At 41.1% G+C, this 16,546-nt stretch overlaps 1 protein-coding gene across 1 annotated transcript in view; it reads left to right on the top strand.

Annotated features, from left to right (window-relative positions):
- The window catches only part of TRDN (triadin), a 231,089-nt gene that overhangs the window by 55,701 nt on the left and 158,842 nt on the right, over positions 1-16,546 (top strand). The window contains exons 10-12 of the mRNA XM_087719027.1: positions 1,088-1,147; positions 5,944-6,000; positions 11,166-11,345. Coding sequence (XP_087575153.1) covers positions 1,088-1,147; positions 5,944-6,000; positions 11,166-11,345 — 297 coding nt within the window. The remainder of the gene's footprint in view (positions 1-1,087; positions 1,148-5,943; positions 6,001-11,165; positions 11,346-16,546) is intronic.

Genomic DNA, 16,546 nt, shown 5'->3' on the forward strand with positions numbered 1-16,546 from the left:
GATAGATGATAGATGATAGATTGATAGATGATAGATGATAGATGATAGATGATAGATGATAGATGATAGATGATGATAGATAGATAGATAGATGATAGATAGATAGATAGATAGATAGATAGATAGATAGATAGATAGATAGATAGATAGATAGATAGATGATAGATGGCAGGCAGGCAGGCAGGCAAGGAAGCCAGCAGGCAGGCAGTAGAAAAGAAATGATTACAGATATAAAAAGGAGATACATAAACTCTACATTTGACTGGATTTAGTTTAGCAACCTTTGGAGTTTAATGGGAAAAATCTGCTGAAGAAGTTTATGCTGTGCTAGAATATCAGCAACAATTGAGGAAATGTGGAGATAGGGCACTGGGGATATCAGCGGGCTGTTGGGGTTCACTTGGGATTACTAAGAGGAAGAGGAAAGAGATGGAACACACTCGTCTTTGATTGCCATTTCCCCACACCTACTTAAGCTGAAGACAGTTTGGTGCAGTGCTTAAGGCATCAGTCTGGAAACTCAGAGAGCACGAATTCTAGTCCTGCCTAAGGAACAAGGCCTGCTGGGTGACCTTAAGTCAATCACTCTAGCCCTAGGAAGCAGACAGGGGCAAACCACTTCCAAAAAGATTTGCAAAAAACTGCATTAGCCTCTCCAGGCAGTTGCCAAGAGATAACACTGTGAACACTGACTTGAAGACACAGACACGCATACCAAACCCAAATAAAAAATATATTAACAAATATTTTGCCTTTATAGCCTACTTTGAATGGGATTCATACACTTCATCTATAGTGCATGTCCATTCACCCAAATACATGGTATAGTGTGATATCCTGTTACAGTATTATACAATTGTTGGCATTTCATTCTGGTGACAAGAATGTAATGGGCAGTAATATGCATAAGAGGTTCTAAGAAGTTCTATACTTCACTGACATATATATCTTTTGTTTCTTTATTATTTTCTAAGATCTGTTACTGAAATATAATAATTTTCTCTTATTGTTGATTTTTCTATATTATATTCTTGTTCCATAAAGGGTCCACATTTATATGGTATTCTTTTTTAAAAAAATGTTTCAGTATCTTCCAAGGAGAAGACTGCAGAGCAAGAGAAAAAGAAAGCAGCTCCTTCCCTAAAAGGTAATTTTACTAATTTTACTTTACTGAGAAATAATTCAACAAGTAGCACATTTTTGATGGAAGGAGAACTGAATGCAGATGCTCCTTCCCATGTATCTCTGTTGACAAGGGAGTTTCCCCATATAACTGCTATTGAAATAGCACTTGTGAGTCCAGCTATCTTCTGCATGATCTGTGTCGAGGTATAGATCCCCTCTTGAGCTTTTTATTTTGGATTTTCTTCTCCAAGAACTTCAATCATGAATACCATAGGAATGGTTTAACTTTAGGCTGTCTTTATTTAAAGAGCAGGTATTCTTTCATTGCCCATATTTGTTTCATTGTCAGCAGATTGCCTGTGAAACTTAGCAGGTGACAAAATTGTTGTGCACAAATTTTTCAAGGCAAATGCCTCTTTGCAGTCAGAGGCAAGACATTTGCCTATTTGTATCCCATCTGTATTATTTTTATAAATAACTCATGAACATATCCAACACACTTTCCTATTGTTCCCATAATAACAATCTGGTGAGGTGTGTTGGGCTAAGAGAGTGACTGACCCAAGGTTGTTACCCAGCTGGTTTTCATGGCTAAGGCGGGACTAGAACTCACAGTCACCTCCTTTCTAGCTTAATGTCTTAACCACTAGACCAGGGGTGTCAAACTTGCAATGTCACGGCAGCATCATGTGATGTATTGCGACCCCCCCTTTCGTTAAATCGGGTTTGGGTGTGGGCCACGGGTTTGACAGCCCTGCATTAGACCAACCAATTGTTATTTTCAGAAGTGGTAATGGTGGTGGTTTTTTTTCTCCAAAATTAGTGGCAGAGAAAAATTTATAATAAACCTTTTACCTGCGTATTACTTTTAATTAAGTAAGAGTCAGGCTATTTCCAAGGTTGTTTGAATTGCTTTGTATATGACTTTCATCTAAAAATAGATGTTCACTTTATGCTCTATTATTTACTACATCAAATATTTACCACATTACTACTGTATTTTTTTGGAGTATAAGACGCACCGGGGTATAAGACAAACCAAGGTTTTGAAGAGGCAATTTTTTAAAAAAAGTAGGTAGGTAGATAGAGGGATAGAGAAGGAGAGAAATAGAGAAATACAGTAGGGAGGGAGGGTTGTTAGGTAGGTAGGTAGATAAAGGGAGAGAGAGAGAGAAATAGAGAGAGGTAGAGAAGTAGAGAAATACAGTGGGTAGGCAGGGGGAGAGAGTGTAGGTAGGTAGAGGGATAGAGATAGAGAAACAGAAAGAGATAGAGCAAGAGATAAATACAGTAGATGGGGGGAGAGAGAGTAGGTCGGTAGGTCGAGGGTTAGAGAGAGAGAAAGAGAGAGAGAGAAATACAGTAGGTAAGTAGGGAGAGAGAGAGAGTAGGTAGGTAGGTAGGTAGGTAGGTAGGTAGGTAGGTAGGTAGATGTTTCCAGGTATATTTATCCATGTGCTGGAGAAGGAAATTGCTGACAATCTGCAGCATCTAAGACTTTATTTCTGCTGGCACAGCACTTGATCAATCTAATTCTCATCAATCAGTTAAAGAGCTTTCCAAAAGGGGGAAAAAAAGGTTTTGCACTCTGCAAACCTCCCAAAATGGCCTGTTTATTTTCCAAAAAAGAAGCATGAATAGCCTTGGGGGAGCTTTCAGAGTGCTCTTGAGAGGTGGGCGGCAAAAATGAGCAAAAAACGGTCCATTTTTCATGAAAACGGGCCCGTTTTTTGTAAAAAAAATGCATGCATAACCTTATGGAGATTTATAGAGTGCTGCTGGGGGCTGGGGGTGCAAAAAATGTCCTGTTTTTTGCTCATTTCTGCCCTCCCCAGCCCCCAGGAGCTCTCTGAAAGTCGCTATAAGGGTATGCATGCAATTTTTTTGACAAAAAACGGGCCCGTTTTCATGAAAAATGGACCGTTTTTTGCTCATTTTTGCCCCCCCACCCCTCAAGAGCACTCTGACAGCTCCCCCAAGGCTATTCATGATTCTTTTTGGTGAAGGAGCGGGGCTTCGGGAGGCAAAAAATGCTGTATTCAGTGTATAAGACTCACCCAGATTTTCAGCCTCTGTTTTGAGGAAAAGAGGTGCGTCTTATACTCTGAAAAATATGCTAAGTTCTCTCACTGACAGTTTATTCTACCACTGGGGGTGGGGAGATGCTAGGATAAGCTGTTCATTAAATTGCCACACACCTTGTAGGGTAAAAGTTCTGAGAGAGGAAGTTTGCAATTCCTTTTATTGGCATTGTACTTTTAAATAAACTTTGGGAGAAAGTACAGAGGAATCTATATGTTTCTCATTGGTTTCACTTTTTCACTCTTCATATATGTGCAAGGGTAAAACCTACCCTTATAGTTTTTATATTTAGGTGCTTACTATAAAAGTGTTAACTCTACCTCATATTCCAGTTAAATTGGATATTTTTCACGTGTCTACTCAAAAGTAATCTTCACTGAATTCAGTAGGGCTTATTCCAAAGAAAGTGGATGCAAGATTGCAGTAATCCTATTGAATGTCCTATTGAATCCTATATGATCTTTTCCCTGATTTTTGTCATTTAGAGAGTGCCACTTATCTTAAAACAAAATAAAACACCAACTTAAACATTGACAGCAATCATTTGGTTGAATCCTCATTTTAACAGAGTAAAATGTGGGGAAGTATAGTCAGGAATACTAGTAAGACATTGTGGGGTTATTCTTGATAAATAATGACTTGCACAGAAATGATGCAAATGGCACAAATTCTGTCATTTGCATAATGGTGACATAATGCAAATTATATAAACTGTATATTTTCTGCAGCTTACAAGGCATCTTGCATCAAGTCTGGTAAAATTAGGTTTGCTATATTAGGAACTAAAGCCTCAAGCTCTGCCAGTAAATAAACCAATAGGTGTCTAACTTTCCCAATATAAGCAGAATAATTCCTAAGGCCTGATTGAGGAAGAAAAACAAATTGATCTTATTTCAGCAGGCCACATCCTAAAATAAACTGCATTAAAAACATTGCTCTTGAAATCTTATGTCTGTTCTGTCACAAAGAACAGTATTCAGAGTTGGAGCTGTTCTGGTTAACACTGGTGAGAATGAAACTATTATCAAGAGAGACAATTTTGATGTTGTTTGGAGAGTGCTTGAAAAATAAGTCCCAACATTTTGAACTAAACTCAGAATAGGCTTGTTTTTCTTAGTGATTCATTGGAAAATTAGTGTAGAAGTCATGTGGCACAGTAGTTAAAATGCAGTATTGCAGGCTAATTCTGTTTACTGCCAGCAGTTTGATTCTCACCAGCTCAAGGTCACTCAGCCTTCTATCCATCCAAGATCTTTAAAATGAGGACCCAGATTGTTGACTCTATAAACCACTTAGAGTGGGCTGTAAAATACTATGACGCAGTATATAAGTCGAAGTGCTATTGCTATTGTGGCACCAATTTTATTTGTAAGCCTTCCAGAATGGCTTTGCAGAGTAATATGGGAGGCATATAAATTTAATACATAAATTGTGTGCAAGTTGTGATCTCCAAATTTCCTTCAAAGGCAGTTCAGAGTAAATGATGTTAAAATAAACTCCGCAAGGGGTCTCCTTCTCTGACAAACGTTAGAATTTGAAAGTTACTCTGCTCATTACTGTGATCTGCTTCTCTATATTTAGGTAGCAAATTTCTCATCTTCTATAATTCTTCTACAATTTTCCAAGAGCCAAGAATTACTTTATTAACCATACCTCTATGTTCTGTCAATTTGGCTTAATCATGATAAGACTGTAAGAGACGCTCTTGCATGTTTAGTTAATGTTGTAAACTCTTTTAAAATGTTTTCTTCCTCCACTGCGTATGAAGCAAGTAGTTTATAATAAAAGTAGTATGGAGAATGCCCTGAAAAATCCAGAGTCTCAGGTTAGGTGGGAAGTCCTATTTTGTTCCTGAGATGGAGAAAATAGACTTGAGACTTAACTATTGTCTATCATTTAAAACAAACTTTTGCTTTTCCACAGCTGGAGTAACAGTTATGCAATTTGCTGTTTTCTGCTTCAGTATAAAATATAATACAAATATAGTATACATTTGTTTTGCAAATACATGTTCTTAATCAACTAGGAAAAATGAAGTGATGTAGATGATCTCAGTTCTTCTATTCTTTGTCACTCTGTATTGATGGGAATAGTTTGCAGAAGTTTGTTTTATCTAGTTACATCATTCTACAGCTCTGGGAACTCATATCATTCTTATAGATAAGTTTTCTTTTTAAAATGGAGCACTTGCAAATGATTTGTTTATACAAAGATTGATAGTATATAAATAGTGTTATTGTCTGTTGTATCAAATTACTATATTACTCCACAGTTTGTAATTTGCACCAAACATACCAGGAGAACTGATCTGTAAATCATCATAAAACAATTACATACATTTATGTCTGCCATTGAAAACCCATTAAAGCAAATGTGTCTTTACCTATCTATATTGTTAGGTGGCAGATAATTGATGTGATTACATATGTAAGTGTTCTGCATCTCATTCTGCATTTTAAAGATAATGGAATTAAACAACAAAATTACCTGTAAAAAAACCTTTTCAAAGAAATTAAGGATCATGTATCTTAGTATACTTCTACATATTATATAAAGCGCTGGTAAAGTAATGTTAATATCTTTAGTGATGATTACATAAAATTTTATTTAACTCTTTGAATTAAATCCACAGGCGTGGGGTTCTCAGTGCATATCAATTACTTTTTCTTAAATGAACAAATTAACAATTGTGTTTAATAGATTGACTGGTAAAACAAGATCGTTTTCTCATTTTAGTAACAGAAAAGAAAACTGAACAACAAGAAAGGATGGGAAAAAAAGTTGTCACAAAAGGTATTTCTTTAGTTGTTAATAATATTGAGGAGTGAACTTCTTTAACTTCTTTAATCACACAGTAAGAACAGGAATGCAGAGGCCAAATCACTCCAGGAGGCTATTGGTAAAATAATGATAAAGCCAGCAAGATTTAAACATTAGTATGAATCACATCAGATATGGAATTCAACACTCCAAATTCTAAGCAATAATTGTGAATTCTATGAGTTGAAGTTTACATATCTCAATATGGCCAAGCTGGAAAATCCTTGTCTAAACATTACATTATTCTTCTATTGGGCAGAATTTAAATCTTAAGATTAATTGTTGTTTTTAAATATTAAGACATCTAAGAATTTATTTATTTATTTTATTAATAGAATTTATATGCTGCCCAATCCCGAAGGACTCTGGGCGGCTTACAAAAAGAAGAGAAAGAACGAAATTATAAAAAAGACAGATTTAAAAGCACAACACATGCATTCATTCTAATTGGGGCTGGACCTCAACAGTGAGGTCAACAGCCCCAGGCCTGTCGGAATAGCCAGGTCTTAACAGCTTTTCTGAAGGCCATGAGACTGGGTAAGGTCGGGATCTCTGGGGGTAGCTCATTCCAAAGGGTCAGAGCAGCCACAGAGAAGGCTCTCCTCTGGGGAACCACCAGCCGACATTGTCTGGCTGACGGCATCTGAAGGAGGCCCAATCTGTGGGATCTCACCGGCTGCTGGGAGGTATGTGGCAGTAGGCGGTCTCGCAGGTACACTGGCCCTAAGCCATGTAGGGCTTTAAAGGTAATAACCAACACCTTGAATTGCATCTGGAGACCAATTCGTAGCCAGTGCAGCTCGCGGAGGATAGGTGTAGGTACACCCAATATCGCTCGCGCAGCCGCATTCTGGACTAGCTGCAGTCTCCGAACACTTTTCAGGGGTAGCCCCATGTAGAGCACGTTGCAATAATCTAGCCTTGAGGTGACAAGGGCGTGAGTAACCGCTTGAAGTGCCTCCCGATCCAAATAGGGCTGCAATTGGTGCACCAGGCGAACCTGGGCAAAGGCCCCCCTGGTCACAGCCAACAGATGGTGTTCCAGTGTCAGCTGTGAATCCAGGAGGACTCCCAAATTGCGGGTCCTCTCTGAGGGGTGTAAATTTTCATCCCCCCAGGATTAAGGATGGACTGTCTAGGCTGTCCTTTGGGGGCAGCATCCAAAGCCACTCAGTCTTATTGGGATTGAGTACAAGTTTGTTCACCCCCATCCAGATCCTGACAGCTTCCAGGCATTGGCACATCACGTCCGCCGCTACACTGAGGTGGCATGGGGCAGAAAGATACAGTTGTGTATCATCCACATATTGATGGTACTTTACCCTGTGCTGTCGTATGATCTCGCCCAGCGGCTTCATGTAGATGTTAAATAGGAGGGGGGACAAGACTGAACCCTATGGCACACCACATTTAAGGGGCCTAGAGGTCGACCTTTGCCCCCCGACTAATACCGACTGCGACCTGTCAGAGAGGTAAGAGGAGAACCACCGTAAAATGGTGCCTTTCACTCCTACCTCCTCCAGCCGTCGCAGAAGGATACCATGGTCAATGGTATCGAAGGCCGCTGAGAGATCAAGAAGCACCAGGATAAAGGAATGACCTCTATCCCTAGCCCGCCAGAGATCATTGGTCAGTGCGACCAAAGCTGTTTCCGTGCTGTACTCAGGCCTGAAACCAGACTGAAAGGAGTCTAGATAATCCACTTCATTCAAGGTCCGTCGGAGTTGAAGCGCCACCACCTTCTCGACAACCTTCCCCAGAAAAGGAAGGTTGGAGACAGGATGATAGTTCTTAAGAATATCTGGGTCCAGAGAAGGCTTCTTGAGGAGGGGTCTTACCACTGCTTCCTTTAATGGTTGCAGGAAAGACCCCTCCTGCAAAGATACATTCGTAATCGTCTGGAGCCAGCTTCGTGTTACCTCTCTGCTAGTCGAAACCAGCCAAGAGGAGCACGGGTCCAGTAAACAGGTGGAGGCACTCATCGCTCCCATGGCCTTGTCCACTTCCTCAGGGGTGACAAACTCGAACTCATCCCAGCAAATCCGATTAAGACTCTCCTTCGGCATCTCAGCTGGTATTGCCCAAGTGGAGTCCAGGTCTGCCCGAATCTGAGTGATTTTATCCGACAGAAACTGAACGAACTCCTCAGCTCTTCCCTGCAGGGGTTCCCCCGCCTCCTCACCTTTCAGGAGGGAGGGGGTCACCCTAAACAGGGTGGCTGGGCGAGATTTCACGGACGCAATAAGAGCGGAAAATGTGTACATTTTGCCACCCGTATCACCACTAAATAAGTCCTGATAAAGGCTCTTAATAGTGCTCGGTCAGATTCAGTGTTACTAGCCATCCAGAGTCGTTCTAGGCATCTCTTGTGGAGCTTTATCTCCCGGAGTTCCTCAGTGAACCAAGGTGCCCTCCTGGATCCACTGCCGCGGAAAGGCCTCAAAGGCGCAATCCGATCCAGTGCCTCAGCCGCCGCAACATTCCAGGCAGTGACCAAGGACTCCGTTGGATTGTGGACAAGGGAGTCAGGTATCCCTCCAAGCTCCCTCTGAAATCCCTCCGGGTCCATCAAGCGCCTGGGGTGGAACCACTTAATCGGCTCCACCTCCCTGCAATGGGGGAGTAGCATCCCAAAGTCAAGCCTCAGCAGGGATTGATCTGGCCATGACAAGGGCAAGATTTGTATTCCCCTTAACTCTAGATCACGTCTCCACTGCCCCAAGAGAAATACAAGGTCAAGTGTGAGTCCTGCTCTATGAGTTGGACCCTGAACTACTTGGGTCAAGTCCATGGTTGTCATGAAAGCCATGAACTCCTGTGCCCCGTCGGAGTGTTCACCAAGAGACAGCAGATTAAAGTCCCCCAGTACCATTAGTCTGGGGAACTTCACCGCCAACCCAGCTACTGCCTCTAGGAGTGCAGGCAGGGCTGTCATGACGCAGCTGGGAGGTAGGTACGTCAAGAACAAGTCCAATTGAACCCCTAGGTCCAACTTTAAGAGGAGAGACTCACACCCCACAATCTCTGGGGCAGGGATCCTGCGAGGAGCTAACGACCTTTGGATGATAACTGCTACTCCCCCACCCCTTTTTCTGGTGTCGTGGTTGGTGGAGCACCTGGAACCCATCTGGGCACATTTCTGAGAGGGGGACTCCTCCCTCTTGGCTCATCCAGGTTTCAGTTATACATATCAGGTCTGCCTCCTCGTCTAATATTAAGTCCCGGACGAGGGGAGCTTTGTTCACCACAGACCTGGCATTTAGCAACAGCAACCTGAGACCAGGGCCCTGATCTCCTCTGCCACCAGGTTCTTGAGTTGAGCCTGAGGGGCTGGAACAAGGAATCGCTGTATTGTAGCGAGTCCTTCTTCCCTGGTAATGGCTAGCCCTACAGCTCCTGTCATATCTGCCCCTCCTGGTCGTAACCGAAATGTTCCGACCCTCCCCCATCCCCGTAGACCCTCCCCCCTCTCCCATGGCCCCCATTCTTCCCCGCAGGCCACACACACCATTCACTCCAGGATGGGAGACGAATCTGGGCCCCCATCCACTTCTGCTTCTGCACTCAGTGGAGGGGGCTCCAGGTCACACTCCCGATACTATCATATGCACCAATCAGACACTCTCCTCATACACACCCCACAATAATCATTAAAATACAGTAAAATAATGCAATAATTAATTAAATTAAAAAGTGGGCACATTCTCTCTCACATTCATACATTCATACACTCAGCAAACTGGCTAAAAACACAGTTCTTAAATCCGCAAAATGGTCAGTGCACGTTCGAAGTGGCTGGGGCCAGTGGTAGTTTGGGAGGGAAGGGTTCCTCATTCTTCCCTCCTGCGGGGCCTGGAAGAATGTCTGAAAGTCTGAGGCAGCTGGGGGAGTTGGTGCCAGTTGGAGGGGGGTAGGCTACCCGTCCCCGTCCTTCTCGTCCCCCGTCCGCTCCCTCTGTGATGGCTGTGAGTCACAGGACAGAACGCAAGGCAGCCGGCATGGCAAAAGTTTCCCATGGCCGCTGCAGCAGCTGGAGCGGCGAGCAAAGAAGGCCCCCACAGCGGTGTTGTCCAAGGGGCCAAAGCGGAGGAGAAGAAGAGGCCGCGTCTGGAAACAGGAGCGCCAGAGGAAGATGGCCGTTCGATCTCAGGGCACACCAGCTCCCCGGAATGGCGGCGCAGAGGCCGAGGCAGCCGGAGAGGGTGGTGCCGCGTGAAGAGCCACGCCCGGACAGCAGCGGTGGCGACGGCAGAGGAAGCTGGCTGCAGGATCTGAAGAAAACTGAGGCCGCAGTAGCCAAAGTGTCGGGCAGAGAAGGCCCCGTGACGGTGTTGCCCGAGAAGCCTCGCATCGGTGGTGGTAGAGAGGCAGAGAGGCCACGGTGGAAGCAGAAGAGGGGGGAGGGGCACGCCCGGGGCGGCAGCGGTGGTGGCAGAGGAGGCCGGCCGCCTAGTCCTAAGGCACACCAACACAGACTCACCAGCTTTCCGAGGCAGCGGAGCACAGTGGAGCACAGGCACACTGGCCCAGGCTCCCCAAGGCAGCGGGGCCGAGGTCGTGGTGGTTGGAGCAGGAGTCATCGTCCGAGAGCAGCACCGTCCAAGAGCAACGGTCTTCCAGGTAGCCGCTTCTCCAAAACGCTCTTGTATTGTTCTTGAAGAGTTCTTCACTTCACTGCAATTCCTAGGCTCCGGCTCTGTTTATTTTTTGGCCGTTTTTTCCCTCTCGAAACCTGAGCAGCAAAGCTCAGGCAGCCATCTTCCTTGTGCATGCTTTAGCAAATCTTGTTTGATTGTGTTAGTATTTTGCTATTGTCATGCTATTGTTTTGTTTTACTCAGAAAACTAGATAAACAATATTTCATTAAATACAAGTGTGTCCAAGTGCAAATAAAAAAACCTAGGCATTATTCTCTTGAAATTGCTTTTAAAAAATCTGTAGCTATTTGAGCTAAGAATTAGGTGCTGTTTAAACAGTGTGCTTAAAACAGTTGTCCTTTATGCTTTCCACTTATGGTTAATAATGACACTGTGGTTTTTAAAAACTTCATAAGCTGTACTGAAGATATTTTTAATGCCATATGGCAGGGATTTGTGAAAAAGTGACTTTTGAACCTAAAATATTTATGTTGTATGCAGATAAAAAGAGCATCCAAGTTGAAGAAAAGATAAAAAAAGATGTGAAAGAAAAAAAACCCGAGGCCAAGGCACCTGAAAGACTAAAGACCAAGGAAATCAAAGCAGCGGAAGTTACATCATCAAAAGCCAAAGAAAAAAAGGAGACTGTCCTGGCAGTCAGAGAAAAAATTGATCATAAAGGTAAACAATATCAGGAGGAGGTCACTAAGAAATGTTGAAGTGCAGGAAGGAATTCAGATTCCCCTTTTTAGAAAGAATTAATCCATAGTTATGAGAAGGAGGGGGGATGTCTTCCTCTTGGATCTACTGATGTCTAGTTTTTTAAAATAATAATTCTTTTAGGAACAAATTTCACTACAAAAACATTTCCAGCATAGGAACAAAAATGTGAAACCTCTTAACTTTGTCTGTTAGCGCCTATTAGGCCCCATCTACAGATCTTCACATCTTCAGATTCTTAAATCTAATCAGAAAATTTGTCAAGAATTGGAATGAGAAAGGGACAGGGGTAGGCAGAATTTGGGGAACATAGATTTTGAGTTACATGAAATTTATCTCTCTCTCTACAATATGTGCAATGAATGAGGAAAAATGTGGGCATGAGGAGGATTGATCTCTCTGAATGCTTTTGACATCATCAGCCAGCCAGCCAATCATTTTGCTGGCTCTTCTGTGAGATGTATGTTTCTGGAATGTATATTTATTTATTTTTTAATCCATCCATTTATTCCTCATGTACCAGTCTCAGGGCTGTTTTCGGGTGGGTTAAAATAGAGGTCCCTAGCCCCCAGGTCATGGCCTACTACTAGGCCTTGAGCCAATCAGAAGCAGGCTGCAGAAGTGGTGAACGAGTGGTGAATGTGTGAGCAGCAGGTGAGCGTATGTGCTCCATTTGTATCACTCTAATGGAACCATCCCCTCTTCCCCCACCTACCAGTGCACAAAAGTAGAAAGGTTGGGAAAGTCTGGGTTAAAAGAAACATATATAACAAGGAGATAAAATCCAAAGTATAATTTAAAAAAGACTTAAGTAACCTTGTGCAGTCTGGTGCCAATCTCCAAGAGGAATCCCTGAGGGAAAGGGTTCTTATAAATTCTAAAAACCTATCTAGCTTATTAAAAACAACAACAAAGTAGCTAGTTGAATGCAATAGGACACATATAGTTAGGACACAATTAATATTTGATTACCAGTTTTGGACTCAATCTGGACTTCTTTCCTTCTCTCTTAGATAGATATTTTTACTTATCCACTTCCACCCAACACATTCCATTTTCTCATTGCTTTCTTTTCCAAGTGATTTAGTTCTTGCTTGTGGTTCCAGCCAGCCATTCTCTTTAAAAAAATATTCCAATTCACAGGTTCTAATGTTCATTTCCTCATCTTTGTAGTCAGCCAACCTGATTTTGGTGAGTAGAATGGAAAGTCAGTCCTAAATGAGCTGTTTTCAACTTCACTTGAACTTCCCTTCCCTTTGAAATTCCATTCCATATTGGGTTATTTTTTCTTTTTCTTCTTCAAATGTTGAACCTCTCCCAAGACTGCTGATGCTTTTCTTTTAAGCACAAATGGTGGCATTTTGAAAACATCAGGATTCATACAGGGAAATGGTAGTCAAAACATATTATTAGCATGCATGATGTATCTTTTTAATGACTTACAGAATTTTGAAAATTTTATACAAATCTTCAATTTGAGCTGCTTAAGATTTTTGTAAAAAAAAACCACATTTTTTTCTTTTTAGAAAAAGGAAGGAAGAGGGAAATGAAAGTTTTCCTATTCACTTTCAAGCTGTGCAAAAACACTATATTTTTAAATTATTTAAGGTTAGATCCCATAATCTGAGTTATTTCTTAAAAATTATTAGGATTATCTCTTGAGTAAATTGATATCAATGTAACTAAAATGACAGCACACATCAATTTTTTAAACTCTTCCTATTCATTTGAAAGGCTATACAACATTTTAACATTTCAAGTCCTCTTATAGAAATCATTTTCTTTGAGACAACTAAACCCGTCAAGAATGGGTTTTTCAATTTTTTTAAGTTTTGTCAGGCACGAACAACCAGGCCCACATGTGCAGAGTTTGAGCTAACTACTTTATTATAGTCTGCATATAATACAGGAATCTCCCTAGTCTGGTAGTTCTTTCCTGGGAATAATTACATAGAGAAGGCTCCAAGGAATTCAGTGGGGGCTGTTTCTGACCCTTTTAGAGTTGCATAGTGGCTCTAGCCCTGTGTTTTAGCCGTCCACCCTGCCAGTCTGGATGATTCCTAAAAAGTTCAAATAATTCATCCCAAATTTGTATTAAAATTATTGGGCTTTTTGTTTGGATTTCTATTCTTGCATGCATGTTTCTGCATACCTTTCCTGGTATTTGTATTTCTCCAACCAATTTCTCATAATATTATGTGCTTATGTGCATATTTATTCCAATAAACACATTTTTGTGCTCATTATTACCTAATATATGCATTTTATGTCTTTTTATTTCCTTGTGAATTTTCATTGAACTCAGGACAGTGTTAGTTACATCCAGAAAGCTTGAAGGGTGTGAATATTGTAAATCTGTATAAAAATTAGATTGAAAAATATATATGTCCCAATTAATTGCACTATGAATATGGATATTATTCTTTAGCCATAGCAAATTAGGAAATAAAATCAAAATTTTGATTTTTTTAAAAAAAATCTTTAAATCTTAGCATTACTATCCCTTCACATTCGTTTTTCTGACCTGTTCAATCATTTCTGTCTTTTTGACAGATGTGCCATATAGAAATTGGGAGCACTTGTGGTAAGCTCATATCTGAAGAGATTGCTCTCATTACTCTCTGAATGGGCTTTCAGTTTGAGTAACATGTACTGAGCTGACAAAGGGCTGATAAGGTTATGGAAGAAAGATTGTATGAACTTAACATTTCTTCCTTTGGCAGAGCAATCCTGAGTGCAGGATTGCCCTACAAGCTGCAACCAATCAGAACAAAAATGAAAATTGCTAGATTTCTGCATTTCCCCTGCTATGTCACTTCTGCATTATAAAAAAGAGATTTCCCTGCTCTAGATGTAGAGGAAGACGGGAACATATGGTTCCTGAACCCTTTCCCAAACATTTTCCATTCCATTGCTTCAGATTTTGTGTTTCCCTGAATTTCAGTCGTCATTTTTTTTAAAAAAAACCTATTAACCGTCTTTAAAATCTGCACTTTATGATCAAATACGGTTAGAGGTGTGTTTATCAGATAATGCCTCTATAAATATTTTATGAGGAAAATATAAACATATATTTAAATATGTGCTAATGTGTGCATTTTGGTGGAAAGCTTTACAAATATTTTTGGCAGAATGGTACATTGAAGTTTACACAAGTTTACACATGAAATAGTGATGAAATATACTGTATTGATTCCCCCCCATCCCTAGTGGTAATCTATCAGATCAATGTCTGATAACAAACTACAGTACAGGTACCAGCCCTCCATCTACAGTGTTCCAGCGCAGCTCTTTTTTGGCCTTGATTTTCAGCCGTTTTTCACCCTCAGGAGGCTTTCATGAAGCGCAAACCAGAAGTTCGGGAGCAGACTTCCGATTTGTGCATTGAACTTTTTTTTTCGTCCTCCGGAGGCTTCAGGGAAGCCTCCTAAAGCCTCCAGGGAAGCCTCCTGAAGCCTCCGGAGGGAGAAAAATGGCCCAACAGGCAACCTGGAAGTCTGTTCTCAAACTTCTGTTTTACGTTTTGGGATGTTTTTCTCCCTCCGGAGGCTTCAGGAGGTTTCCCTGAAGCCTCCAGAGAGTAAAAAATGGCCCAACATGCAAACCAGAAGCCCAGAGGCTTCATTGAGGCCTGCGCACATGCGCAGGGTGAAGGGCATTGCATTATGGGTGTGGGCATGCATGCGTGCGACTCCCCTCCATGCGCCCTCCGTTTTTGGCACACCTTGATAAAAAGGTTAGCCATTACTGTGTTATCCAGTTTGTGTTGGAAAAAAATATTTTATTGATAGCTAGAGTGAGATGTAAAACTGGTAGTCTTCAACACCAGATCTTTTGCCAATTCCAATTTCCTGTGAAAGACACATCTTAAAGGTGAACAAAAATTAAAATTAGAATTATTTATTTGTCAGTGCACAACATATATACAATGAGATTGATTAGTTTCACTTCAACCCCCCACCCCACCCCCCAAATAGGTCTGGAAATGTAATTCATGATGTAATAGATTGAAAGAGAATTCAATTGAAATATACAGTGTAAAGTTTTTAAATTGATAACTGACATACATGTGTCATAAGCATAAATCAGCCCTTTATCGCAATGCACATGCATTTTTCTGACTGGATTTTTTTTTTTTAAAGTCAGGAGGTAATATGCATTTTCCAAAGCCATTCAGAAAAAGTGGATGGAAACTGCAAAGCAAAACTAAACAACGTGCAAATTATATAACTGCTGCAATTAGTCATGTTAAAAATAATAATTTTAAGATATCAGGATTATGTTTGTGATGTGAGAAACCTAATGTTTTCCCCAAATTCCTTTGATTTTTTTTAAATATGTTCATCCTGGACCTTGGTTCAGTACAGACCTCCATATCCAAGTATTGCCTGCCAAGGAGTATGAGCTTTCAAGAACAAAAATGCTGGGGGGAAAGGGTTACATATCCTCTTCTGCACCAGTTGATCATAATGCAGAGTGGCCCTTAGTGTGCTTCTAGGGAAGCCAGGAAAATCGCAGATTGGAGCAGGGCAATACAACTTGTGAGTTATCTAATTTAGACTTCAGTGGAAACCACAGCTGATGTTTTCGTGCATTCCTCTTCCAGATGAATATCAGAGGTGGCAATTCATAAAGCTTAAAATCCAGTTCTTTCCAGTGGAATTAGTAGAAAAGCATTGCTAATGGAAATAGTCTGTGAAGAACCCAGAAAGGCAAACTTGACCTGAATTCTTCAGCAGGAGCCCAACATTCTCCATCTGTTGAATGCGGTAGCTTTTATTTTGTAGCAGCTGCAGATAAATTAAAAATAAACTTAATATATTTTATTTAATTCAATAAGAAAATAAATTAGAATCGATAAATCATTTTCTGCTGCACAGATTTATCATGCAGTTAATTTTCTTCTGCCTCCAAATGTTTTAATTTTAAATGGTCTGCAAACTCTTTTTATAATTGGATCACAAATGCTACCCCAAGGAAAGGGAAATTTATTTTTGTGGAGCAGAAAATGAAAATTATGCTGAAATGACCACTACAAGCTCTGCTGACAGTCCAATGGCCATTGCTGCTTTCAAAATTGCCATATAGCCCTGCCAGGGACTAGAGACAAGAACTTAGAAGGGATGCAAGGAACTTGGCCCTGGTGAAAGGGAAAAAAATGT

Source organism: Thamnophis sirtalis, unplaced genomic scaffold (assembly GCF_051295495.1).
Source record: "Thamnophis sirtalis isolate CommonGarterSnake01/CBP01778 unplaced genomic scaffold, rThaSir2_p1.2 scaffold_6, whole genome shotgun sequence".
NCBI lineage: Eukaryota > Metazoa > Chordata > Lepidosauria > Squamata > Natricidae > Thamnophis > Thamnophis sirtalis.